This window comes from Colletotrichum navitas, assembly GCF_030913465.1.
Source record: "Colletotrichum navitas strain CBS 125086 chromosome Unknown LY79scaffold_13, whole genome shotgun sequence".
Taxonomy (NCBI): domain Eukaryota; kingdom Fungi; phylum Ascomycota; class Sordariomycetes; order Glomerellales; family Glomerellaceae; genus Colletotrichum; species Colletotrichum navitas.
In genome coordinates this window covers 622,222-644,958 of record NW_026850559.1, presented here as the reverse complement: position 1 = coordinate 644,958, position 22,737 = coordinate 622,222, and the positions used below count along the sequence as shown (strand labels likewise).

The 22,737-nt window shown below is 55.2% G+C and overlaps 8 protein-coding genes across 8 annotated transcripts; 6 read left to right on the top strand and 2 right to left on the bottom strand.

The window, feature by feature from the left end:
- Positions 1-1,389: 1,389 nt before the first annotated feature.
- On the top strand, positions 1,390-3,092 carry LY79DRAFT_588303 (alcohol dehydrogenase GroES-like domain-containing protein; the record flags this gene model as incomplete). The annotated part of the gene is made up of 9 exons (XM_060560900.1): positions 1,390-1,433; positions 1,563-1,666; positions 1,775-1,779; positions 1,839-1,922; positions 1,985-2,089; positions 2,159-2,362; positions 2,427-2,692; positions 2,754-2,851; positions 2,935-3,092. The coding sequence occupies 9 exons, from the start codon at positions 1,390-1,392 to the stop codon at positions 3,090-3,092; spliced, it is 1,068 nt and encodes a 355-aa protein (XP_060417099.1).
- A 2,088-nt stretch (positions 3,093-5,180) lies between these two features.
- Positions 5,181-5,998, top strand: LY79DRAFT_510079 (uncharacterized protein; the record flags this gene model as incomplete). Its single annotated transcript, XM_060554121.1, has 2 exons — positions 5,181-5,260; positions 5,323-5,998. 2 exons carry the CDS (start codon positions 5,181-5,183, stop codon positions 5,996-5,998), a joined length of 756 nt encoding a protein of 251 aa, XP_060417098.1.
- Positions 5,999-8,489: 2,491 nt separating this feature from the next.
- On the top strand, positions 8,490-12,091 carry LY79DRAFT_510186 (HECT-domain-containing protein; the record flags this gene model as incomplete). The annotated part of the gene is made up of 2 exons (XM_060554139.1): positions 8,490-11,118; positions 11,166-12,091. The coding sequence occupies 2 exons, from the start codon at positions 8,490-8,492 to the stop codon at positions 12,089-12,091; spliced, it is 3,555 nt and encodes a 1,184-aa protein (XP_060417097.1).
- A 171-nt stretch (positions 12,092-12,262) lies between these two features.
- On the bottom strand, positions 12,263-13,542 carry LY79DRAFT_545639 (CI-B8 domain-containing protein). Its single transcript, XM_060557183.1, has 3 exons — positions 13,357-13,542; positions 13,101-13,207; positions 12,263-13,007 (listed from the first exon to the last, which is right to left on the bottom strand). The coding sequence occupies exons 1-3, from the start codon at positions 13,393-13,395 to the stop codon at positions 12,560-12,562; spliced, it is 594 nt and encodes a 197-aa protein (XP_060417096.1). The 5' UTR covers positions 13,396-13,542; the 3' UTR covers positions 12,263-12,559.
- Positions 13,543-13,753: 211 nt separating this feature from the next.
- Positions 13,754-15,952, top strand: LY79DRAFT_509937 (uncharacterized protein; the record flags this gene model as incomplete). Its single annotated transcript, XM_060554104.1, has 2 exons — positions 13,754-14,270; positions 14,322-15,952. The coding sequence occupies 2 exons, from the start codon at positions 13,754-13,756 to the stop codon at positions 15,950-15,952; spliced, it is 2,148 nt and encodes a 715-aa protein (XP_060417095.1).
- Positions 15,953-17,303: 1,351 nt separating this feature from the next.
- Positions 17,304-18,426, top strand: LY79DRAFT_545632 (protein phosphatase inhibitor). The gene is made up of 2 exons (XM_060557182.1): positions 17,304-17,692; positions 17,762-18,426. The coding sequence occupies exons 1-2, from the start codon at positions 17,500-17,502 to the stop codon at positions 18,103-18,105; spliced, it is 537 nt and encodes a 178-aa protein (XP_060417094.1). The 5' UTR covers positions 17,304-17,499; the 3' UTR covers positions 18,106-18,426.
- A 16-nt stretch (positions 18,427-18,442) lies between these two features.
- Positions 18,443-19,766, top strand: LY79DRAFT_545629 (urease accessory protein UreG). Its single transcript, XM_060557181.1, has 2 exons — positions 18,443-18,843; positions 19,036-19,766. Exons 1-2 carry the CDS (start codon positions 18,656-18,658, stop codon positions 19,673-19,675), a joined length of 828 nt encoding a protein of 275 aa, XP_060417093.1. The 5' UTR covers positions 18,443-18,655; the 3' UTR covers positions 19,676-19,766.
- On the bottom strand, positions 19,767-22,612 carry LY79DRAFT_627331 (AARP2CN domain-containing protein). Its single transcript, XM_060562122.1, has 2 exons — positions 22,348-22,612; positions 19,767-22,259 (listed from the first exon to the last, which is right to left on the bottom strand). Exons 1-2 carry the CDS (start codon positions 22,439-22,441, stop codon positions 19,927-19,929), a joined length of 2,427 nt encoding a protein of 808 aa, XP_060417092.1. The 5' UTR covers positions 22,442-22,612; the 3' UTR covers positions 19,767-19,926.
- Between the last annotated feature and the right edge of the window lie 125 nt (positions 22,613-22,737).

Genomic DNA, 22,737 nt, shown 5'->3' with positions numbered 1-22,737 from the left:
CAGCAAACCGGGGGGCAGCCGGGTGGAAGGGCCACGCCCGGGGTAGCGCGCGAAGGAGAGAATCGCAGGCGTGGTCGAGGCCAGGAGACTAGTGTAAGTTCATGTCATGTGCCGTGAGGTGTCACCACACTTCTCACTCTCCCTCGACCTGCCTTGGAAAGGGACGTTTTGTTGAGGCGATGCACGTTGGCGAGGAGAGTGTCGGATGTGCGAGATAAGTACCGCGGCGCTCCAAGTGGACCTCAGCAGCTAGAAGAGAGTGGAAGAAAGAAGAGGTAACGGTCGTCGGGATGGCCGCTATTCAGGTTCTGTCAGTTGAGATTCCAGTCCAAAGCCCACCGTCCTTCTTCCCCTTCCTTTCCATGCATCTTGTTCGCTAGTCTCTCGCTTCTGGAAGGTCATTGATCCCATACCGTGGGGTAAACTAAAGTGTTGGACTGACTGGCTGGCAGACGTCCGACGGTCGAGGGATAGGCGGCGCATTGCCATACCTTTTGCCCCTCAGTTCACTTCCATCCCTAGGGAGTCTAATTGCTCCCCGCCGTGTACCGGTATTTCACTCCAATTTTTCCACGCTAGAAAGTATAGCTGCTAGTGGCAGCCGTGTGCGATGACGCCCGGTATGCAGTCAAAGCCGGCGGGGAATTCTTGGGGTGGGGCACCTCCAGGTTGGACAGGGGGCCGGGGTGGCATGGGCTCTGCTCAGCTTCGCCGTTTCGCCTACCGCTCCGTTGGTTTCTCAGATGGTTTTCCCCTCTCGCCGATCAGCTTTTTTTGGCCAGAACGTCCCAAGTCTTGCTCACGGTTTAGTATGCTTTCTGGTGCATGTACCATGATTATGTTGGCGTAGATGCATGTCGACGAGGACGCAGATGAGGATGCAGGATGCGGGATGCAGTTACACCAACACATTGTCCACATTCTTGTATCTTATACCGTACGAGAGAAGAGGTACGGACATCATTCGGTGTATCCATGGAAGCTCGCCCATTTGGGAGTACAATGCAAGTCCCAGGGAGGGTCAAGATGTATGTACCTTGAACTCAGACATGCCAACCAACGCCCCCATGGACCCTGGTCCCCATTTCCATCCCAAAATGTTCCCATCCTCCGCGCTGGTTCAGCATGGCCTTGTTTATGAGAAATTATATAAAGCTGCCGTTGCCGCCTCCTGATCCTTGATCTATCGTCGAAACCAAACTGCTTCTCACCTTCTCTCCTCGTCCGTGAGCTTTTGTTTGTCGTAAGTCACCAGCCCCCGTGTCCAATTGAACCTCCATCTTTTCTAGTCTGGTGTCGCTTACACGGAGAAGATCCACTGACTCGGTTTCCCAAAGCTACAATAGTACCTGTCCAATATCTCAGTCCTAAGCCAACAGTACACCCACTATGGCGAACCTGTCGAACCTCCCCAAGCAGATGAAGGCTCTCCGGTATGCCATCCTCCCCCCTGTGTCAGGATTCAGCTTTTCAAACTCCTGCGACGAATTGCCCCTCCTGCGAAACTATGTTCTCCGGATCACATGCACCCTCCATCAGCAATAGGCTGACCCCTCATTCAGATACGAGAAGCCCGAGGACTGGTCAATTGTCCAGGTCCCTCTTCCAGAGCTCAGGGAGAATGACGTCCTCGTCAAGGTTCGAGCTTGCGGTGTTTGTGGCACTGGTGAGTGAAACTCTGCATCACTGTCTGCACCACTGCACTACACATGCCGTGCAAACGGAGGAAGAAACAAACAACTAGGATCATATACAACTAACACAAATGCTACAGACTTGGTAAAGCATGGCTCTTGAAACGCGCTCTCGGGGGCGATATCGCTGACACTTGTTGACAGCACATCCACGAGGGAGAGTTCATCGCCAAGTTCCCCCTAATTCCCGGCCACGAGACCGTCGGTGTCGTCGCTGCCGTCGGGCCCGTACGCATAAACCCTCTTGACCCTCAATGACGGCGCGCGAACCGTGCTGACGTCGAGTACAGAAAGTCAAGGACTTCAAGGTGGGCGACCGTGTCGCCGCCGACAACAGCGAGCTCTGCAATGAGTGCTTCTACTGTCGCCGTGGAGAGCTTTTGCTCTGTGAGCATGTGGGATCCCCAATACCACTTTCTGGCTTACATGATTACTTCAAGGAACGAAACTAACATCCACCACAGTTCGAGGCTCACGGTGTCACCATGAACGGTGGTTTCGCCGAGTACTGTGCCTACCCGGCCGGTAAGGTCTTCAAGATCAACAACCTCAACGACGTCGACGCTACCCTCCTTGAGCCCGCCTCTTGCGCCTGCCACGGCCTGGACAAGATCCGACCCCGTCTCGGCTCTAGCGTCCTCATGTTCGGCGCCGGGCCCACCGGTCTTGTAAGTCCTCCCTGAAGACCTGGAGGAGAGAGACGACAGTCTAATCATCGAACGTTCATGGCAGATGCTCGCCCAGCTCATGCGCCACAACGGCGGCTGCAATGTCACCATCGCCGCTCCCCAAGGTCTTAAGATGGACCTTGCCCGCAGCCTGGACGCCGCCGACAACTACATCGAGCTCTCCCGCTCCGACCCCGAGGTCCAGTTCTCCCAGCTCAAGAACGACAACCCGTACGGCTTCGACGTCGTCGTCGAGGCCACCGGCTCCGTCAAGATCCTCGAGGACGCCATCAATTACGTCCGCCGTGGCGGCAAGCTCGTCGTCTACGGGTAAGGCAACAGCGGACCTTTCTATAAGAACTCGGCAGTCAGCTAACACACCCTCCTTCAGTGTCTACAGCAGCTCCGCCCGCGTCTCATGGCCCCCTTCCAAGATCTTTGGCGACGAGATCACCATCCTCGGATCCTTCTCCGAGACCTACATGTTCCGTATGTGCCATCCCGATCAGTCTCGAGGCTTTCGCCGAGTCGTTTTTGCTGCAGCCCTGATACTGACTCCCCTTTGCACGCAGCCGCTACCATCGACTACCTCGATTCCGGTAAGGTCAAGACCAAGGGCATCGTCAACAAGACCTTCAAACTGGAGCAGTTCGGCGAGGCTCTCGAGTCCATCAAGAACAAGAGCGCTATCAAGGCCGCCATCGTCTTTGACGACGCCACTGGAGTGTAAGAGCTCTCTGTGCGTATCAGCATGACAGGAAACGTCCCCTCTCTTCAAAGTACAGATGAGCGAACATTTCCCCCTTGGTCTTCGCAAAGAAGACTTGTAGTTGTCTTGCCCTGCGCAATTGTCGTTGTTTGGTGTTGTTTATACACAAGAAAAAGTCTCTGCTTGGGCTCATCTCATTTCGTAACTTTGTTCCCAGACAAGCATCAAATCGGAGTCAGAGGTTGGCAGGACGGTTGTAGAGAGAAGCGAGGGTGGTTGTTTTGTCTGGTCGGTCGGTGTTCAATGGCGAGTAGCTGGGGTTCTATCAGAAGGTAGACACAGAGAATGTGTTTTCGGAACGCTTGATGAATGACAACGATAGTAGTCTGGGTCGAGGGGATGTCTTTTCGGTCCGGTGATTGCGGGAGAGAAAAGGGGACGCAAAGGCACGAAAAAGCTTGGCGATTGTCCTTTTGGCCTTCTGCCCCCCGGTAGACGGTCGAGAAGATAACGCCGTAGTCCAAAACAAATGATTGCAAGAGCGAGGAACCACACTTGAGTCCCGAAGACCGGATCTTGCAGAATCTGCCTCACTCAATGTCGACGATTTCTCCGGTTCAGAGCCGTTTCTTGCTTTGATTTACGTGCTGCAAGTGGTAACAGTCGTCACGGGCTGGATATTCTCCCCCAGGTTGCGCAAAAATATTTGGGCACCGGGCCACGAGATGACTCGTTGGGTTAAAAGCAGTGAGGCATTGCGTAAGTTAACTCCGCATCACCTGGATGGCGAAGCCAAACTTGCCAACTATTCCCGGCCCTTCCACACCTGTCGACATAACGTCGCCTTGAGGTAAACCTATTTCCATTTGAGAGAACCTCCCTTGTCTTTTGGGGAGAGGGGTTACGTTTGGTTTGCTGTCGTGACATCGCCAACCCCAACGTCGTGCCCCATCCCCGCACTCTCCTCCTTCTCGGAAGAGACCGACGAGCAAGCCGAGTGTGAAGCACATGTTAAGACATTCTCGATTGCTTGACGGTGATATACCGAGATTGAACATGGCCCTCCCACGCAAAAACCTGCGCCACACGCAACTTACACGGCATAGGGTCGACGTGTTTTAACCCTCTCGCCCACCTCAAGAGAGCCCACGCAACCTTTTGAGTCAGCCTTGGTCGAAATCGGCAGGCGACACTCATAGCCTGACCCAGGGCCGCCTCCGGGAACCCGAAGAGACGGAGACGGCCTTCCGGCGTCGCTGACACGCGGTTAGGGAACGCGAGGGGACATATGACAATACCGGTATTACATTTGTACCGAGTGAACTGCACTAGACCTATTATGGGGGGCCTAGAGCGACTACATCCATCAACATGACATGAGACTTGCCGCCGGCTGAGGCGCGGGTCCCCGGAGGTTAGTTGGAGTTGGGGTCATAACTACACAATGCATTCCCGAAACGGATGTCCAAGCGAGCTTCGGTTGGGGGAGGGTACTAAGATACGGTAGATTGAGCAGCTGGCCATGGCCTGCTCGTCGCTTGGTAGTTGCTGTGAGCAGTGCGAATGCGGGTACGGTTGCATTGTCCGGTTGGCTGCGTAGCCCTGTTGATGTGCTCTGATGGTGTTTCAATGGGCATTGTTGGGTGACTAATTTGACATGCAAGGAGGGCTCACCGAGCGGGCGAGGGTCTTCGTCCGAAAGATCCCCCACCAGAAACAATCGGGAGGGCCTTGTTAAAGTGGACAGCGTGTGGCAGGGAAGCAAACTATGCGAGGAGCTATGCGAAGAGCTATGCGAACCGTGATGGAGCTGGGCTTGTTGGAGGCAAGACTCAAGTCCCGAGGCAAAAACATAGCAGCTGAAGCTCTGCATGTGTCTTAACAAGAATAAGGGTCACATCATGGCACGGGAATGACTAGTATATTATTAGACGACAGGAGATGGGAAGCGTGTATAAAGGCTGCTACTCCTCACCTTGTCCATCAATCAACCAGTCAGCCAATTAGTCAATGAGCCTCAACCGCATTCAACTCTTCACTTAAACAATCTATCGACTCAGCCAACGTCATCGATCTTCTAGCGCTCCACAAATCAGCACACTAGCCAATATGGAGACAATCACCCAGGCCATTTTGAAGCGATCCAAGCTGGAGGTGGAAACGATCCAGATCTCCAATCCCACCGCGGAGTGAGTGGTCCCAGACTGGGCATCACCCCGACTCGATGTCATGCTGACTTAACAATCCTCAGCTCCTTCGTCATGACCATCGTCAGCAGGGTCACGGGTACCGGACCGATGGGCGCGACCATGGCACCAATGACGGTCGACATGATGTTCAACGGTGCCTGCTTTGGCAAGCTGGACCTCCCCGAAGTCAAGACCAAGTCGGGCGGAACGGAGGTGATTGTCCGCGACCAAGTCATTAAGATCGTCGACCGCAACGCCTTCAAGGCGTTCGTCAAGGCCATCATGTGCGACGAACAGCTGGTGCTTCATCTCGACAACGGAGACTGCACAATCAAGGCGCTCGGTTTGTCAGCCAAAGTCAAGTACGCCAAGGACGTGAACATCATCGGCATGGGCGGCCCCAAGATCGCACAAGTCAACGCCCAGGAGCGAGGCGGAGGGCTTGTCAACACAATGAAGGTGTACAACCCCAGCCCGTTGGAGATTGATCACGGTGTCAGCATTTTTGAGATCCGCAACGAGAGCGGTGAAGTTTTGGCCGACTTGAAGGGCGATCTAAAGATTGTGAAGGGCGACTTCGAGACCACGTTCCAGGGCAGTATCAAAAAGGGCGCCAAGGCCTCCGATAAGGCGAAACTGGTGGGCGTTGGTACCCAGGAGTCGAACTGGTGCAACGAGACGATCAAGTTCATCGACGTATCCTTCTCTGTGTCACCTCAGTTTGCCAACATGCTGTAGGGCACCGGAGACGGCTGACGGACAGCTAATTGTCTGTATATTTGACGAATGAGAATATGAACATGTTTGCAGCGACTCGGGCGTTACATTCCTCTTTGATGTATGATGCTTAGATCTGGTTCCATCAGCATTGCGACGATAAGCTAGTGGTGGCTGGCCAATGAGCAGCACCTTTCCGCATCCACGTTTTCCGTCAAGAAACCCTGCTTGGCATGGCCGTCGTTGGCCTTGTAGTCGTCTGCTCGGCCCCGTATGCGTTTTCGTTGTTGTTTATCTTTGGCAACCTACACCAGCAGTGATCAGTCGACGTCGCGGAGCTGCCCCGTCCAGAGCTCCTTAGCTACACCAAACGAGAATAGGTTTCCGGGCCAGCCCAGGAACCCCTGTCGTCCGAAGACGACGAGGGTGTTGGTGGGAAGCTAGATATGCCCGACTCGGAAGTATATTCAAGGATAGAGTGAACAAGGTGAAACAGCCGAGGTAGCTTGTTGTAACTTGTACGCGTGTCTTATCCGCGAAGCCAGTAGCTGAGGATGAAAGTGTCACAAGAAGAGGCAGAAGAGAAGATCCATTCACGGTGCCCGACAAGAACGAAACGGGGGATGCACGATGAACTTGGTCCCTCGTTTATGGGTTTAGCCGAGCTTGGCGCAGATTGGCATTGGCGCCAGCATTGGTATTGACGGAACTTAGAAGGGAGACGTGGTTTGGGGGGAAGGCACATACCGTCCATCCGCCGGATGCCGGAGTCGGGAAAATGCAACCTTGGACCGCTGCTTGTGCTGAGGGCGTGCTGAGGCAAGGTGAGGCAAGGCAAGGCAATAGTGGGAGGTAAGGCACGCAGGAGTGGTGCCCTTGCAGGCCCGTAGGTACATACTTAGGTACCTACCTACCTACCTACATAGTAGTAGGTAGGTATTGTAAGTAGGTACCTAGGCACTCGGGTTCCAATAGAACCGACCGCTTTCGCTTTTTTTTTGGTCGTGGTGGTCGGTTTTATTGGAAGCCGCGTGCTAGGTAGGGGGGCTACGTTACACTGAGAAGCGAGAACGACCCCTGCCTCGATTGGTCGGCTCCATTCGTGTGTAGACCCTGATCTCCGGAAAAAAATGGTTAAACTTGAGCTGAATATGGCTGGTCGGCCACCATACCGAGTACCGGTACTCCGTACTACTATTGACTGCAACATGATATCCACTTCACAGGGTCCAGACTTGTGTTCTTTGGGTTAGCACCTCAAGCATTGCTGGGGACGATTGGTGGTTCCGGACTTTTATTATTACAGCCAGCAAGTTCTTTAGCAGTTCATGCGACAAGATACAAGCTATCCGCGCTGGAATCAGCAATGGGTCTGGAGCGTCTTCACAGAGATGGCTGGTTTTAAGAGTCAATTTGGGACTGCATATAATCACGCCAGGGAGACAAGACAGACTTTCTTTGAAACGAGGGATGGATGGCGCCGGCCAGCCAGCCAGCCAGCCACGGTGCGTCGGGGGGATCAATCGACTCTTCGACGTGGTAATAGGTATGTCGGGCCTGTTTATACCCCAAAAGAGCCCGCCGCGTGCCCGGCGACGAATACGAGGCGAGTCTGATGAGAGAACATGGCCCGAGGGGATTGTTTTCTGGGTCGGGCGACTGTTGCCGTTCCACTGTTCAGGCCCCTCGGCCGAGGCCGACTCGCCTTTCGTCGTCGTCTTCGTGCTTCCAATCCCGTCCCCATCTCAAGTCAAGGAACGGACCTGAGGGATGGATGGTCTGGAGGCCCGGCACGCCGCGCTCAGGTCCAAGACGTGACATCCGAATAGTACTTGGGATTTCCGTCGCAACGTCTAATGTCATCGCGCGCACGGCGCAAATTGTTGGCTTGGGCACTAGAGGTGGTCAATTCCCTACCTCGACTCGGCCTAACCCACGGGGCCATAACAAAAACAACGACGACGTTGCGCTTCATTGTCCACGCCTCAATCGACTCTCGGCTGCTTAGCACTTAATTATTAGGTAGTTCCCTGGCCTCGCAGCGAGACCCGACCACTGCTGCTGCTTATTCCTGCAAACGCCACATCTCGAGTGTCCTCCTTGTGCATCGACACCCGCATCGTCGTGTATCGTGAGCCTGTTCCCTGCAGCGCTGTCTTGTCTCTCTTGTCCTTGACTTAGATGCATCCTGCATTCGCACGCGGGTTGGAAGAGAGACAAAGACACAGGCACAGGCACAGGCACAGGCACAGGCACATACGCATACACCAGAGTCCAGGTCTCCCTTCGCTTCTCACCTGCTCCTTCCCCCCTCGTTTCCATCATAATTACCACCTTTGTGCTTCAAACCGCCTTCCTCGGCCACAGCAGTACGCTTCTGAGAAAGCTTAATCTCGCCTTTCCTGCATCATATCTTTCATTCTCCACGCCGATTTGCTGCTTGCTGAGGAAGCTGCTTCCATGCCCCTGCTACTACCGTTGTCGCAGACATCAGACGACGTCGCTCGCAAAGATGGCCCCATGGTCGCAACGTCATGCTCCACCTCATCGCCCTCCTGCTCTCCGTCAAACATCTGCCGACCTGATCTCCCGAGTACACACCCCGTCGCTCACTGCACCGCCTGGCCAACTGGGAAGACTGCCCGACTATGCGATTTTGGATAGTCCGCACCTCCAAGCCGACTCGAGCTCTTCCGAATCCGATTTCCACCCAAGACGCCCGCGCCGACCGACCCATTCGCGCTCCATGAGCCACCCGTTTCCCTCGCTGTTCTCAAGTAAGAAGAAGCGCACCGGCGCTGCCCCTGACACCGACTCAGAGGACGATGCGCCAGTTATGACAAAGTCGCCGGGGAATACTACACACAAAAGAGGAGGTACCAATGGTGGCAGCAGGGACTTTGCCACAGGCAATTGCATGACTTGCGGGTCACTCGTGCGTTGGCCGCGAGAGCTAAAGGTCTTCAAATGCACCGTTTGTGTAACCATCAACGATATCCATCCGGATCCGCAAGGCACAAGAGCCAACAGCGGCCCGAAGTGGCTTCAGCGCCCCTCCCAAGAGTCACCATCACCTCAGAAACAACCTACTCCCCCAGCCGAACGATACGACGCCAGGCCCATCTCCCTCGAGCAGACTAAAAGGTTGATCCGACAATGTATCCACGCACATCTTTTGAAGGCGCTTAGGAGGTCTTCGAGCTCCGAAGATGAAAACCGCGAAAATGTCGATAGGCATGTGTCTTCCAGCCTTTTGAGAGAACAAAATGGTCGACCATGCGCCGTGAGGACTACGGGTGTGCCGCAACACAAGCGAGAGAAAAGTCAGGGCAACGGGTCGACATACGTCTTTCCCGAGCAGCCAACGCTTCGCCCCGGGACCCTTCGCGTACCCCCAACGACAAGATCCTTTTCATCTTCATATCCCGAAAGACCCTCTATGCGGCAGCTTACGGCAGAAGGCAGTGTGCCCCAGCCGACGGACTCTGCATACTGGAATGTTGACGACCCGAAGAGGATCTTTAAACCGCTAGAAGACTATATCACGACCTGCTTCAGCTCATTTCATTGTGTGAACTCGTCATTCTTGTCTCGGCGACCTGCCATGCCTGTTCGATCAGGCAGCGAGTCTACTTCCCGACGGCCCGTCGTTGCTAAACCTGAGGCGAAGCATGCAGAGCACTACATCGAATCCACCATCTGTGACCTCGATCCAAAGCTTTTGCTGCTCGGCGATTTCGCTGAGAATGGCACGTGGTGGGCCGGCAATCAAGGACCGGATAGGGCACGTCATAAGCGGTCGGCATCACAACGGACCGATGAGGTGCCTTCGTTCATCACGCCGCGCTCACCTCAGGTCGAATGGAGTGATGTTGTAGAGTGGTACAGATCCGTGATCAACGCGGCTGAATCTTGGATGTCTATCTATGAAGAGTTGACTCGAGAATCGGGGGCCGAGCCCCTTTCGGCCACAGAACTTCGATCCTTGGAATCACAGCTATTGTTCGGTCAGGACCACGCCCATAGGACCTTGCTTAAGGCTACTGAGACACTACTCAAGCGACCTGGCCGTCCTATGACCGACCCGGAAGACCTGAGGTATCTCCTCATCATTTTGGACAACCCCTTGCTTCACGGCGAATCAAATACTTTCCAGGGGAGGCGGAACGCCGACAGACGTCCGTCGCAGGCAAGCGATGAGGCATTGAGAGCGGATAGACCGACCTTGAAAACAGGCCCTGTGTCTGGACAGCACTCTGTCGTCATCAAGCGAATTCTAGGCCTGATCTCCAACTCGTCTAGTTCGTGTCAGAACTATTTGACCACATGGTTCGCTCGGTTTTCGGAAGAAAGGTTCATCAAGATGAAGGACCTCGCAGCAGGATTCTTGACGTATAGACTTATTCGTCAAAACGAAAAGAAGCACGAGGTCAAAGTGGACATCACAGCTGGGCTGATTCCAAGTATGAGTGCTGGGCACTCGACAGCTTCGCTGCATGCTGCGCTAGGTACACAGCGTGGCCCCTCAAAAAAGCAACGGGAGCAACCGAAGAAGATGGTGTACAATGATGACTGGCAGATACGGGCGGCTGCGCGAGTCCTATCTCTAGTGTTCGCGGCAAACAACATGACGCACATTCGACGGCCGGATCAGACGTCGAGGAACATGAGCAGCAGCACCCACAGAGGTGGCATCCAAGCACATGGGCAGATCATCCCGACCAGTGATTTCTACAACACTATGATCGACTATACAGACCTGGTGGCTGAGTTTGAAGCTTGGGAGTCGAAACGGGGCAGGTTCTCATTCTGCCAGTATCCGTTCCTGCTGAGCATATGGGCCAAGTCACAGATATTGGAGCACGACGCACGTAGGCAACAAATGACCAAAGCGCGAGACGCCTTCTTTGACAGCATCATGACGCGAAGGACTATCACCCAATTCCTGGTACTCGACGTTAGGCGAGAGTGTTTGGTAGACGACAGTCTGAAGGCTGTCAGTGAAGTCATCGGAAGCGGGAGCGAAGATATCAAGAAGGGGTTACGCATTGTTTTCAAGGGCGAGGAGGGTCTTGATGCAGGAGGCCTCAAAAAGGAATGGTTTCTTCTCCTCGTCCGTGAGGTTTTCAATCCAGAGCATGGTACGTATTTGTCTCGGTCGATCCTGATACCCCTCCTGACAGAGCAGCAGGCATGTTTATCTACGATGAAGACTCCCAGTTCTGCTACTTTAATCCCAACTCCTTTGAGACATCCGACCAGTTCTTCCTTGTCGGCGTTGTCCTTGGCTTGGCCATTTACAACTCCACCATCTTGGATGTGGCGTTGCCCCCGTTTGCCTTCCGAAAGCTGCTTGCATCGGCCCCTACAGCATCGGCTGGGTCATCTGCACACCCTCGTCCAACCATGAACTATACCCTGGAAGATCTCGCAGAATACCGACCGCGACTGGCCGCTGGCCTCAAACAGCTTCTGGAGTATGACGGCGATGTCGAGACGACCTTCCAACTCGACTTCGTCGTTGATGTTGAAAAGTACGGGACCGTGATGCAAGTCCCACTTTGTCCGGGAGGCGAGACAAAACCAGTCACCAACGCAAACAGGGGAGAATACGTCAGTCTGCACGTTAGATATCTCCTCGAAACGGCAGTCGCCCGACAGTTCGAGCCCTTCAAGCGCGGCTTCTACACAGTTTGTGGTGGCAACGCCCTGTCGTTATTCCGGCCTGAAGAGATTGAGTTGCTTGTTCGAGGGTCTGATACGGCGCTTGATGTGGATGCCCTAAGGGGAGTGGCCGAGTACGACAATTGGGGGACAAGAAACCCCGACGGCGTGGAACCCGTTGTGGGATGGTTCTGGGACACCTTCAAGGAAGCTTCCCCAGACAAACAGAGAAAACTGCTCTCCTTTATCACTGGCACTGATAGAGTGCCAGCTATGGGCGCAGCTCTCCTCCCGATCAAAATCACCTGCTTGGGCGACGACGAGGATAGATACCCTATCGCCCGAACTTGCTTCAACATGCTTGCATTGCGGCGTTATGAGACGAGGGAGAGGCTGGAACGCATGTTGTGGACCGCAGTACACGAAAGCGAAGGCTTTGGGTTAAAATGAACGTTTCATGTGTCGATGAAGTCGGAGAGTATCAATATTGGACTTACATAAAGATAACGGCCTCACTGGTCTGGTAAGGGTATCAGCATGCGTCAACGATGATCGGTCAACTTGATACCGGCTCACAGAGCGTCTGGTTTTTGGTTGGGCAGCGGGTGGCGGGGAATGAGGTTTTTTTTTTTTTTGGATGCACATGGTCATCAAGTCTTCAACTAGTCTATATATAATGAACAATACTTCATTTTTCGCTACAAAGCCTCCCATAATTTCAACGTTCTGCTCTGTTGGCATAGCTGTTATGGCCGCGCTACGCACTTTCACCAGACCTTTCAAACCAAGCCTGCCGGCTTCCCTGTGATATACCAGTTCATGCAGAGATTCTTTTTTGGTACAGTTTGTACAGGATATTCATACACTTTTTTAGATCTCCGCCCACGCTCACCTCGTACATGTCTTCCCTCACTCATACTACGAGCTAGCCTCAGCACGCGCCCTGGCCAACATAGCCTTCTCCTTCTTTTCCTCCTCACGGATCTTGAGGTTGCGCTGGCGGTCCTTCTCACCCTTGATCCTGAGCTCCTCGGCAGCCTTCATCTCGCTCTCGTCCTCGGGCCCCGGCAGAATGGCTTCGGCCTTGGTCTCGGCGAGGAACCGGTCAAGGATCTCCTGGGAGTGCTTGCCCTTCATATCGATCTTGACGACGCGCTCGACGCCCTCAAGAGGAGGCTGGGCTTTGCTGTTGTCGATGGCCGAAGAGGGGGGCTGCGGGAGGGTCGACGGGTCGACGGGCGCGTCGGTGGCGGAGAAGTAGACGGACATGATGGCGGCGCCTTCGGTGTTGGCTTTGCGGTTGACGATCATGGGGACGGCAGGATTATAGTACTTGAGACGGGGAAGCATTTCACGCCAGAACTTTCTGTAGGTTCAGAACGGGTCAGTCGTCTGTATATTCCTGTATGTTGCGTTTGAGAGGGTAACAGGTTGGGTAAGGGGGGAAGGGTGGACGGACTTGGGGCCAACGTGACCGTTTTCTGCGCGCTTGGCGAATTCCATGTGTATCCTCGTGACATTGGGAGGGAGTGTTGCGGCGCCGGGGCCGAAGCGTATCTTTAGAATCTGGTGGGTTTCTCTTGTGTCAATCGAAGTTGTCCCAGGAGCTACGTCCGGATTTGTTCTCGAGCAGTGCTATGTACCTTCTAATGGCAAGTGTTAGCTGCATCCGGGCTGATACCGAGACGAAGGGTAACGTTTGTAGAACAACTTACAGCTCTTAGAGCATGCCATCTCTGGCCTACGCGAACCATCTTGTCGAAAAGGTCCAGATATATCACAATCTGGAGGGTATCACTGCCAAACCTTCAAAGTCCACCTCTGAATGCCGCCAGTATATCGCGTGGTTCAGGTTCTGAAAATTGCCCGCGACCCTTGCTTTTTCGGGGGTCGGGGGTTGGTTTGTCCGCCGTTTAATAGGCTCGGACAAGCTCGAGTTCAGTTGAGTTCAGGGGGGAGCGCTTATCTTATCTCTCCACGGAAGCTTTGAACGCCGCAGATCTGAAATTTTGGAAAGCTCCCCAGGCAAAGGAGAGAAAAAGTCGCAAGAATTTCGGATTCCTGCCCTACTTCTCTCGGGTCTTTTTCTATTCATCCCCCCCCTCTGCAAAGATGCACCGCGCACTATCGTCAAGATGGCTTAGGAGCGCCCTGAGCATTGGCGACCTAGCCGCGCTGGGCGAGGTGCCGGTCTACCTGTGTCCCTCTCTCGGCGCCACGTCCGCGCGACACTCGTTTACGCCGGCCAAGGCGCATCGGAAACTCCCCTATAGACAACGACGGTGCGTACACGTCGAGGCTAACGCAACGACTGAGGCACCGCCGTTACTTCCCACGACCGAAACGACGCAAAAGCTCCCGACAAAGAAGCTCCCGTTGCAGTGCAGCGGCTGCGGCGCGCTGACCCAAACAACGCACGCCGGGCAAGCTGGTTACTACGACCTGGGCAGGAAATCCGTAAAGGAGTTCCTTACGCCCGCAAGCGAAAAGGATGCTGGGAAGGAGCTTCGCGAAGAGGATAAGGTCATCGACGAGGTTCTCAAGAACCTGGGCGAGGAGCAGCTTGCGCAACTAGGCTTGGACCCAAAGAAGCTGCGCTACGGCGAGGAGCTAGACACGGACCGATTCGGTATGTCTCGATAACTAGAAGTAGGAGTTGTAGTTGCTGACTTACAGATAGCTTCCCGCCCTCCGACTAAAAGAGCACCGCTCTGCGACCGATGCCATAAACTGGTTCATCACCACTCGGGAAAGCCGATCTACCATCCCACCGTCGACTCATTACGCGAGACGATCGAGGAGTCACCTTTCAAAAACAACCAAATTTACCATGTCATCGACGCCGCCGACTTCCCCATGTCTTTCATGCCGAAATTGCACCAGGTCCTCGACGCCAACCTGAAGCACCGCAACCGCAGGAACAGAGCCGGCCGTTATTTCAAGGACCGCAAGTTCGACATGAGCTTTATCATCACCCGGTCAGACCTGCTGGCTCCGAAGAAGGAGCAGGTTGACGCCCTTATGCCGTACCTGAGAGAAGTGCTGCGCCGGTCGCTGGGAAAGTTCGGCCAGCTCATCAGACTAGGCAATGTCAAGTGCGTCAGCGCGCAGAGGGGTTGGTGGACCAAGCCTCTCAAGCAAGAGATTTACGATCGTGGAGGCGCCGGCTGGATGGTTGGGAAGGTCAACGTTGGCAAGAGTCAGCTGTTCGAGGCTGTGTTCCCCAAGGGCACGACGGCCAGCCTCCCTTCTAAGCACAACGTCGAGGTCTCCATGTTTGCAAAGGAGGAAGACGGCGATGGCACGATGTACTTGACAGGGAACGTGCTCGAGAACGAGGCGGATCGCCTAGACGTGGACGCGCTGCTGCCGCCCGCCCGGAACGAAACCAACTTTCCAGAGATGCCCACGGTGTCTTCCCTCCCAGGCACCACGGCCTCCCCTATTCGGATTCCGTTCGGCAACGGTAAGGGAGAGCTCATTGACCTCCCAGGAATCGCTCGATCGGATCTCGAAAAATACGTCAAGCCGGAGCACCGAGAAGATGTCATTATGCACCACCGAATCAAGCCCGAGCAGCACACTCTCAAGCCTGGCCAGTCCCTCCTCCTGGGCAGCCTGATCCGCATCACCCCCAGCACCCCAGATCTGGTCTTCCTCGCCTACAACTTCACGCCCATTGCCGAACATGTAACGGCCACTGAGAAGGCTATCGAGTTCCAGGAGCAGAGGAGGGAATCGCCCCGCGTGTTGAACATCGCTATGCCTGGTATCGCCGACAAGATCAAGCTCGCCGGGAAGTTCCAGTTGCGCTACGACGTGACAAAGGAGCGTGCCGGTCCGCTCACACGCAAGGAGGTCGGCGGCATGAAGGTCGAGAACCTGCCCTGGCGCGTCCTGGCGATCGACATTCTCATCGAGGGCTGCGGTTGGGTCGAGATCGTGGCGCAGGTGCGAACCAAGAACCTCTTCGCAGGCTGTGCGCCGTTCATTCCGGAGCAACCCACAGCTGAGACCGAGGCCGAGGCCGAGCCGGCTGATCCCTTTGCCAAGATGGAGAAGGCAGCGGAGAGTCAGTCTCTTCCCAAGGTTGAGAAGAAGAAGTCCGTACCAAAGCCTGACGAGCCGCACTGGCCCGTCGTCGAGGTCTGGTCTCCCGAGGGGAGGTTTGTCGGCTCCCGCCTGCCGATGAACGCATGGTTGATCAACAAGCCGATGAAGAAGGAAATCAAGAGCCGTCCTCGTAAGAGCATGAAGGGGGCGAAGAAGGCTGCCAGAGGCACCAAGAAGGCCGCCGAGGCCGCCGCGTAACTGTCTGTACCAAACTCCACACTCTGTATACAAGTCAAACCCCATGTAAAACCATGACCATCATGTAAACGCTCTGTGTCAATATATTAGTATATGAAATATGAACCAGGGACGTCATCGACGCCAATCCGGCCTCGAATGGAAGGAAAGAGAGCCATGAAATCAACTTTTTGTATAAGCCACTTTACACGTGAAATGAGCGGCGCGTCACTAGCCCTGCATGCAAACCGATCTCTAAAGGAGTTTTGGCCGTTGCTAGACCGGCCCGGACCGTTGCAAGTAAGAGGAATAAGCCGAACCCGGAACCTGTCATAGCACCAGCGTTCTTTGAGATGGCTGGCTCTTTCCTGTCGCTGGACTGGCCGTCCAGTCACGCCTGTGGGTTCCAGAGAATGACGTGGGGTAACAAGGAATGTACCTAGTTCTGTGACTATCGGCCTAGAACCCGCCCCTCCAAAAAAAACAACAAAAGCATGCCACCCTTTCCTTCCCGCTACAACTCAGAAATCAGCAACCCCCCAGTCGACCCCTGAAGATATTCGATCTGCCTGCCGTCTGACAGATCCCGAGGACTTGAAGCAGCCTTAGGAGTCTACAGACAAGCTGATATTGTCCCCCCCCTGTCAACCCGAGAGTACCGTGCACGATAACAGCGATAAACCTCATATCCTAAAGGCTACAGTTATATGCTAAAGGCTGCAGGTTCAAATCCAGTTCAAATCCAGCTTTCTTAGATTTTTTTTAATTCTAAAACGGCTCCGCCGGGGAGGGTTGGAATGGTACTAACCCACCCTGCTTCCTACGCTGCGCTCCGGGTCGGGATGGGCCAAGACCATCCCTTTTGCCTCCAGAGATAGTTGTGTTATCACTAAATCCACTGTCTGCTGAGCTTTATTGCTGTTATTGTGCACGGTACTCTCGGGTTAACAGGGGGGGGACAATATCAGCTTGTCTGATTACTCCAGCCTTAGCTAACGCCGATTACCTGTACACTACGTACCCCGGCGGCTGCATACGACGAGTCTACAGACAAGCTGATAGTGTCCCCCCCCTGTCAACCCGAGAGTACCGTGCACGATACCAGCGATAACAGCAATAAACCTTATATCCTAAAGGCTGTAGGTTCAAATCCAGTTCAAGTCCAGTTTTCTTAGATTTTTTTAATTCCAAAACGGCTCCGCCGGGGAGGGTTGGAATGGTCTAACCCACCCTACTTCCTACGCTGCGCTCCGGGTCGGGATGGGCCAAGACCATCCCTTTTGCCTCTAAGATAGTTGTGTTATCACCTGAATCCACTGTCTGCTGGACTCTGCATAGACCAGTGTGCACGGTACTCTCGGGTTGACAGGGGGGGGACAATATCAGCTTGTCTGATTCCTCGCATACGACTAACTGTTCGAGAATTTTCGGCAAACCGCTGTGATTTGAGAATTCACCAGCGTTACAATTCGCCTCCGCTTTTTATGAGGGGCGCTCTGCACTCGACAGCCCACCAACAAACCATCTCTGCGTAAAAGATTGCATATCGCATACAAGAAACCATCGCGATGGCGGCCGTACACGAACGATCCCAACAGCGCCTAGCGCCTGGCCTTTCCCAGACACAGACGGAGACGCAGAGCAGGACGGGCACGCAAGCGATCCTCCGACTGAGGGGCGCGCATGCTCCGTCACGGCAATCGGTGCGCTGGGCTGAGGACGTGGTGGATAACGAGGGCCTGGGCCGCAAGAGCTCAAAAGGTATGCCGTAATTGCGCTTGTTTTTATAAGTCCTTTTCCTTTTCTTGAACTGATTGGTCGGCCCCATAGTCTGCTGCATCTACCACCGCCCAAAGGCCGTCGACGAATCCAGCGATGAGTCCTCGTCAGATTCATCGTCCGACTCGTCCGACTCGGAAACAGACGACGGTGGCAGACGGAGGATACCCTCGGGCGACCACAAGGGCAAGGGGAAAGGTACCAAGCGGGACCATGACCACGACTGCGGGGACCATGGTCACGACAACCATAGGCACGGCAGGCAGGGCGGTCGAAGTAATAAGGACAAGAAGACAAGGAGGCCTAGCCCGAATGCATACGAGAGAGTGCCGAAGCCGCCCAAGCCCAAGGACGGGGCAAGTGAGGAGAGTAAAGGTTCTGGGGCTGAGGCTTGAATGGGAAGGTTGTCTCTGCATTCGTTGGCGTTGAAAGGGAACTTATTTTGGTTATGTTTATCGATACGGACTTACAGCCCTTGGCATGGGCGTAGCGGGAAACTGGGATGAATGCCAGAGGCATAGAGGTAGAGGTGGTTTATTCTGTCCGGGCAACATTACTTTTCGTATGACACTGCAGACTCATAGGTGCGATTAGGCATCCGGAAGATGCAATTCTAGAGCCTCCAAGCATCGTGCACTGTCATGGTGGAATTTGGTAATCACTCGTGGTGATCAAACCCGTGGGAGGGTTGGCATCCCTCGTGCGCCGGCGGCGGCCGTGGGGGGAGGGGACCTGCGTCCCACCTCTTATCGCGTCGTCGATAAGCTATCAAACCCCCGCGATCCCATGGGCTGCTCTCTGACGCAACCCCTCCATGTTTTAACAAGCTCACTTCGCTGCAACCTAAAACTATAACATCTGAGTGTCTAGAAGCAACTCGAAAACAGCTTCATTGACCCATCTGTTTACTGTGCGGCCAAAGGTCCGTTTACACACACGCACAACATGTCTCACGAGCACTCCCACGACGGGCCCCACGGCCACTCCCACTCCCACGAGGGTGGCTTCAACGCCCAGGAGCACGGTCACTCTCATGAGATCCTCGACGGTCCCGGCAGCTACCTCGGCCGAGAGATGCCCATTGTCGAAGGTAGGAACTGGAGTGACCGCGCTTTTACCATTGGTATCGGGGGGTGAGTTGTTTCCTTGCTTTTAGCTGCCTCGGGTGGTTTGAAAACCGCTCATATTCCCGTCTCGGCACCACCACATCGCAACTGGGATGAGGGCCCGGTCCAACTGCTTGATCTCGATTGTAAGACGAAGACTCGAAGGCTTTGTTGGAAAGAAAGAGAGAAAACACAGACTGACATGCTCCTCACCATCAGCCCCGTTGGTTCCGGCAAGACGGCGCTGATGCTCGCCCTCTGCCTCGCCCTGCGCGAGAAGTACTCCATCGCTGCCGTGACCAACGACATCTTCACACGCGAGGACGCTGAGTTCCTCACGCGCCACAAGGCACTCCCGGCGCCGCGCATCCGCGCCATCGAGACGGGCGGCTGCCCACACGCCGCCGTCCGCGAGGACATCTCGGCCAACCTCGCCGCCCTCGAGGACCTGCATCGCGAATTCGACGCCGACCTGCTCCTCATCGAGTCCGGCGGCGACAACCTGGCCGCCAACTACTCGCGCGAGCTCGCCGACTACATCATCTACGTCATTGACGTCTCGGGCGGCGACAAGATCCCGCGCAAGGGTGGCCCCGGAATCACGCAGAGTGACCTGCTGGTCGTCAACAAGACGGACCTTGCCGAGATCGTCGGCGCCGACCTCGGCGTCATGGAGAGGGACGCCCGCAAGATGCGCGAGGGCGGGCCGACCGTCTTCGCCCAGGTCAAGAAGAACGTCGCCGTGGACCACATCGTCAACCTGATCCTGAGCGCCTGGAAGTCGAGCGGCGCCGAGGAGAACCGCAGGGCGGCAGGCGGCCCGCGGCCGACGGAGGGCCTGGACAGCCTCAAGGCTTAAGCCGGAGTGGGAGTGGGAGCGGGAGGGGCCACGGGACCGTGGTCACGACTGCAACGTGTAAAAGAGAGAGGGGAAAAAAAAGTGAAGAAAAGTTGGCATTTTTATCCCTTTTAAAACTCCGGAGGATGGCATCAGACCTGTATCTATAGCCGACGTTACTGCTAATATCTGTGCTTTCTCTCATCTTCTATCGGAACTCCTCCTTTTTTGGCGTTTCCATCTCATCGTTTGCAATGCTTTTTGGTATCCGTTTAATCCATCATCACATCACCCTCCTCGGCCTGGCCAGCGACACTAGGCTCGAGAAGAGACCCCTGAATGGGGATGGCGTTGCGCGGCCACACGCGCTTGTAGAGACTGACACCAACCGAGTCCTGCGGGTTGATGCGGGCGTCAAAGGTGGCTTTGAAGTATCCGTGTGTACCGAGGGGCTCCTTGATGAAGCCGCTGCGGCCACGCCTGGTCCACAGAGGCAAAGCCTTGAACCACTCGACGTCCTCTCGGTTGAAGAACATGTAGCGGATGGTGACGATCTTCTTGTGGATGTGGTACGGGTGACCCGTCAGGACGACTCGCTTAGCGATGACGCGGGAGGTTGACGGTGGCAGAGCCGTGCCCGTGCCGACCAGCGTTAGGCCAAGGGTAGACTCCTTCTCGGCCTCCCCGGAACCTTCCGGTACAGGCGTGGAGCGCTTAAAGAAAAGGACCGGCACGGCGCCCCAGGTGACAGGACCCATGAAGGTGGCCACAGCAGATTGACCGGGATGGAGATATCTGCAGAACTTGTGGACGTTGTTGGGCGTGTTGCCCGACTGGGAGAAAATGGGGTTGATGGTGAAGCGGCGTGGGCCGCACTGCACGATGATCTCCTCCTTGGCCTTGATCGACCGGTGGTAGTCGGCGCTTAGGTTGATGAGGTAGTTGATGGCCGTCTTCTTCTGCTCGTGGCGCAGCAGCGAAAAGAGAGTGACTGGCTTGCTGGGCTGGTACGACTTCTCGAATGACGCTGGGACGCCCTTAAGGTAGACGTGGACTCTCGTGCCGGGAGCAACGCCACCGACGAGGGCTTCACGCATGGCACGGGACCGGGACGCCTGGTAGTCTGGGATCTGTAGGAGCTTGCGCCACTCCTCAGGCTCGTAGGCCCGGTCTTCGCTCTCGAGCCACTCACTCGTCCTCAAGCTCTTTAGACCTCTGTATCTTTGCAGGCGCTCACGTGCGAGCACACCGGGGTGCAGCTCAATCTCATCAGGGTACTCCTTGTCGTCTTGGACCTCGTCGGACTTTCTGGCGCGGTAGGCTGCCAGGCCGGCGGCATCTTCCTCCTCATCTGGTTCGATAAACTTCTCGGACTTGGCGTATTCTGAAGGCGCCGCCTCGGTGGGCTCCTTTGGCGCTTGACCCTCAATACCGTCTTCGGGACGGACTTCATCATCCTCAGAGTTTTCCTGCATCTCGTAGTCCTCCATGTCGGAGCCGGAGTCTGACACGTCGTCGCCAAGGTACCATGCCGCTTGATAGTTGGAGGTTCCCTTGGGCACTCTTGTCTTGGCCTCCGCGGCCTCATAGTAGTTATCATCAAAGTAGTGGTGGTCATCGAGAAGCACACCCTTCTTGATCTCTGGCGGCCCATCGGCTTCCATTTCATCATCGTCCATCGCGGCGTCGGGCGCCAGCTCTGCCAGGTCGTCCTGGTCCTCATCAGGGGTATCAAGAATCTCCTCGGTCTCGGTCTCCTCAACAGCCATCTCGCCCCTTTTCAGCTTCCTGGGCAACGGGGCCGCTGTGATCTTCTCAACCTGGTACGTTCCATAGTCGCCCAATTGAATCAGACGATTGGCCTTCAAGCCTCGTCCTCTCACAACACCAGTAATGACCGTGGACCCAAGCCCGGAATCAGGGAACTTAATGTCCTCGGCCAGGAGCCAACTCCTGTCCTCGCGCCACCTAACGCCCTTGGGCGTCGTGTTGCAGATTGAACGCATCAGGTTCGCGCACTCTTGCCTGTTCTCCAGTTGGTAGAGCTTCTCCTGCTCAGGGTGAAAGTGGGTGATGTATGACTTGAGGGAGCCAAGTGTTGACTGCTTGTGTTTGGCCTGCTCGATCTTGTCCAGGCCATAAACGACGGTGAACAGGGTCGACAAACCCTGACTCTCGAGACCACGCAGCATCAACTCGCCCAACTCGTCGACCTCGACGTCGGCCGAAAGCATGACGATAACAAAGTCCGCAACTCGTGTAGCGTCCAGAACGGCATTCAGATCCCGCTTCAGGGGTATGTACTGGACCTTCTGCTTGAAACGGTCAACCGAGACCCGGAATGGTACCTCCTCGACCTCGGCCTCAATGTCCACGCTGTCGTTGAGCTGCTTGACAGCGGCCGCGGCGTCGCCATCTTGGCACAAGGGCACGACGGCAACAATTCGCGGGGCGCCATCCTTTCCAATAAATATCGAAACCTCCTCCAATCTCTCCTTGCGCTTGGAAATCTGGCGCTGCTTGGCCTGGTTTCGTCTGTCGAACTTGGACATGACTTGCTGGTGGGGCGTCTTTCGCTGGCCGCGCTCGTCGCCGGGAAGTCTGCCTATTGAGGGGTGTGATATCAGTATGCTGTGTCCGTAACTGACCAACTCGTCTGAAGAATGGGCGGTAAAAATTTTGGGGGGGCGAACCTTTGGCAGCGTCCCTCAGCGCACCCTTGGTCGCATGCTTGGACTTGAAGGGCTTGTGAGTGACCTTGGTGGTCGGTCTGTGAGAGTGACTCATGGTCGCGGCGGGCGGTTTCCCGTCTCCTCCGGCCTTAAATCGAAATGGTAACGAAGCCAGGTTGATCGAAGGTCTTGTTAGTCGGATTCGAGGATGGGGTGTTGAGGTAACTCGAGCTTTGGCGCGATTTGGCCCTGTATTTTTCTTCTCGGCGGTTTTGCGATCGTGGGGTCCTGCCTATCAAAATCTTTTTTTCGTGCGTGGGCTACTGCGTATCTCTTATCGCTAAGACCGTACCCCCCGCAGGGCCCACCAGAAAATCATGGTGGCCAATTGTATGGCTGTTACCGATAACC

Bases quoted from the DNA above. Each gene is read 5' to 3' on its own strand.
- LY79DRAFT_545639 (XM_060557183.1), bottom strand. From the start codon at position 13,395: ATGGTTCGCGTAGGCCAGAGATGGCATGCTCTAAGAGCT. The intron at 13,208-13,356 runs GTAAGTTGTTCT...GAAACCCACCAG, and splicing joins GATGGCATGCTCTAAGAGCT to ATTCTAAAGATACGCTTCGG. The intron at 13,008-13,100 runs GTCCGTCCACCC...CTGAACCTACAG, and splicing joins AACGGTCACGTTGGCCCCAA to AAAGTTCTGGCGTGAAATGC.
- LY79DRAFT_545632 (XM_060557182.1), top strand. From the start codon at position 17,500: ATGGCGGCCGTACACGAACGATCCCAACAGCGCCTAGCGCCTGGCCTT. The intron at 17,693-17,761 runs GTATGCCGTAAT...TCGGCCCCATAG, and splicing joins GGGCCGCAAGAGCTCAAAAG to TCTGCTGCATCTACCACCGC.
- LY79DRAFT_545629 (XM_060557181.1), top strand. From the start codon at position 18,656: ATGTCTCACGAGCACTCCCACGACGGGCCCCACGGCCACTCCCACTCC. The intron at 18,844-19,035 runs GTGAGTTGTTTC...CCTCACCATCAG, and splicing joins TTTACCATTGGTATCGGGGG to CCCCGTTGGTTCCGGCAAGA.
- LY79DRAFT_627331 (XM_060562122.1), bottom strand. From the start codon at position 22,441: ATGAGTCACTCTCACAGACCGACCACCAAGGTCACTCACAAGCCCTTC. The intron at 22,260-22,347 runs GTTCGCCCCCCC...ACCCCTCAATAG, and splicing joins GCTGAGGGACGCTGCCAAAG to GCAGACTTCCCGGCGACGAG.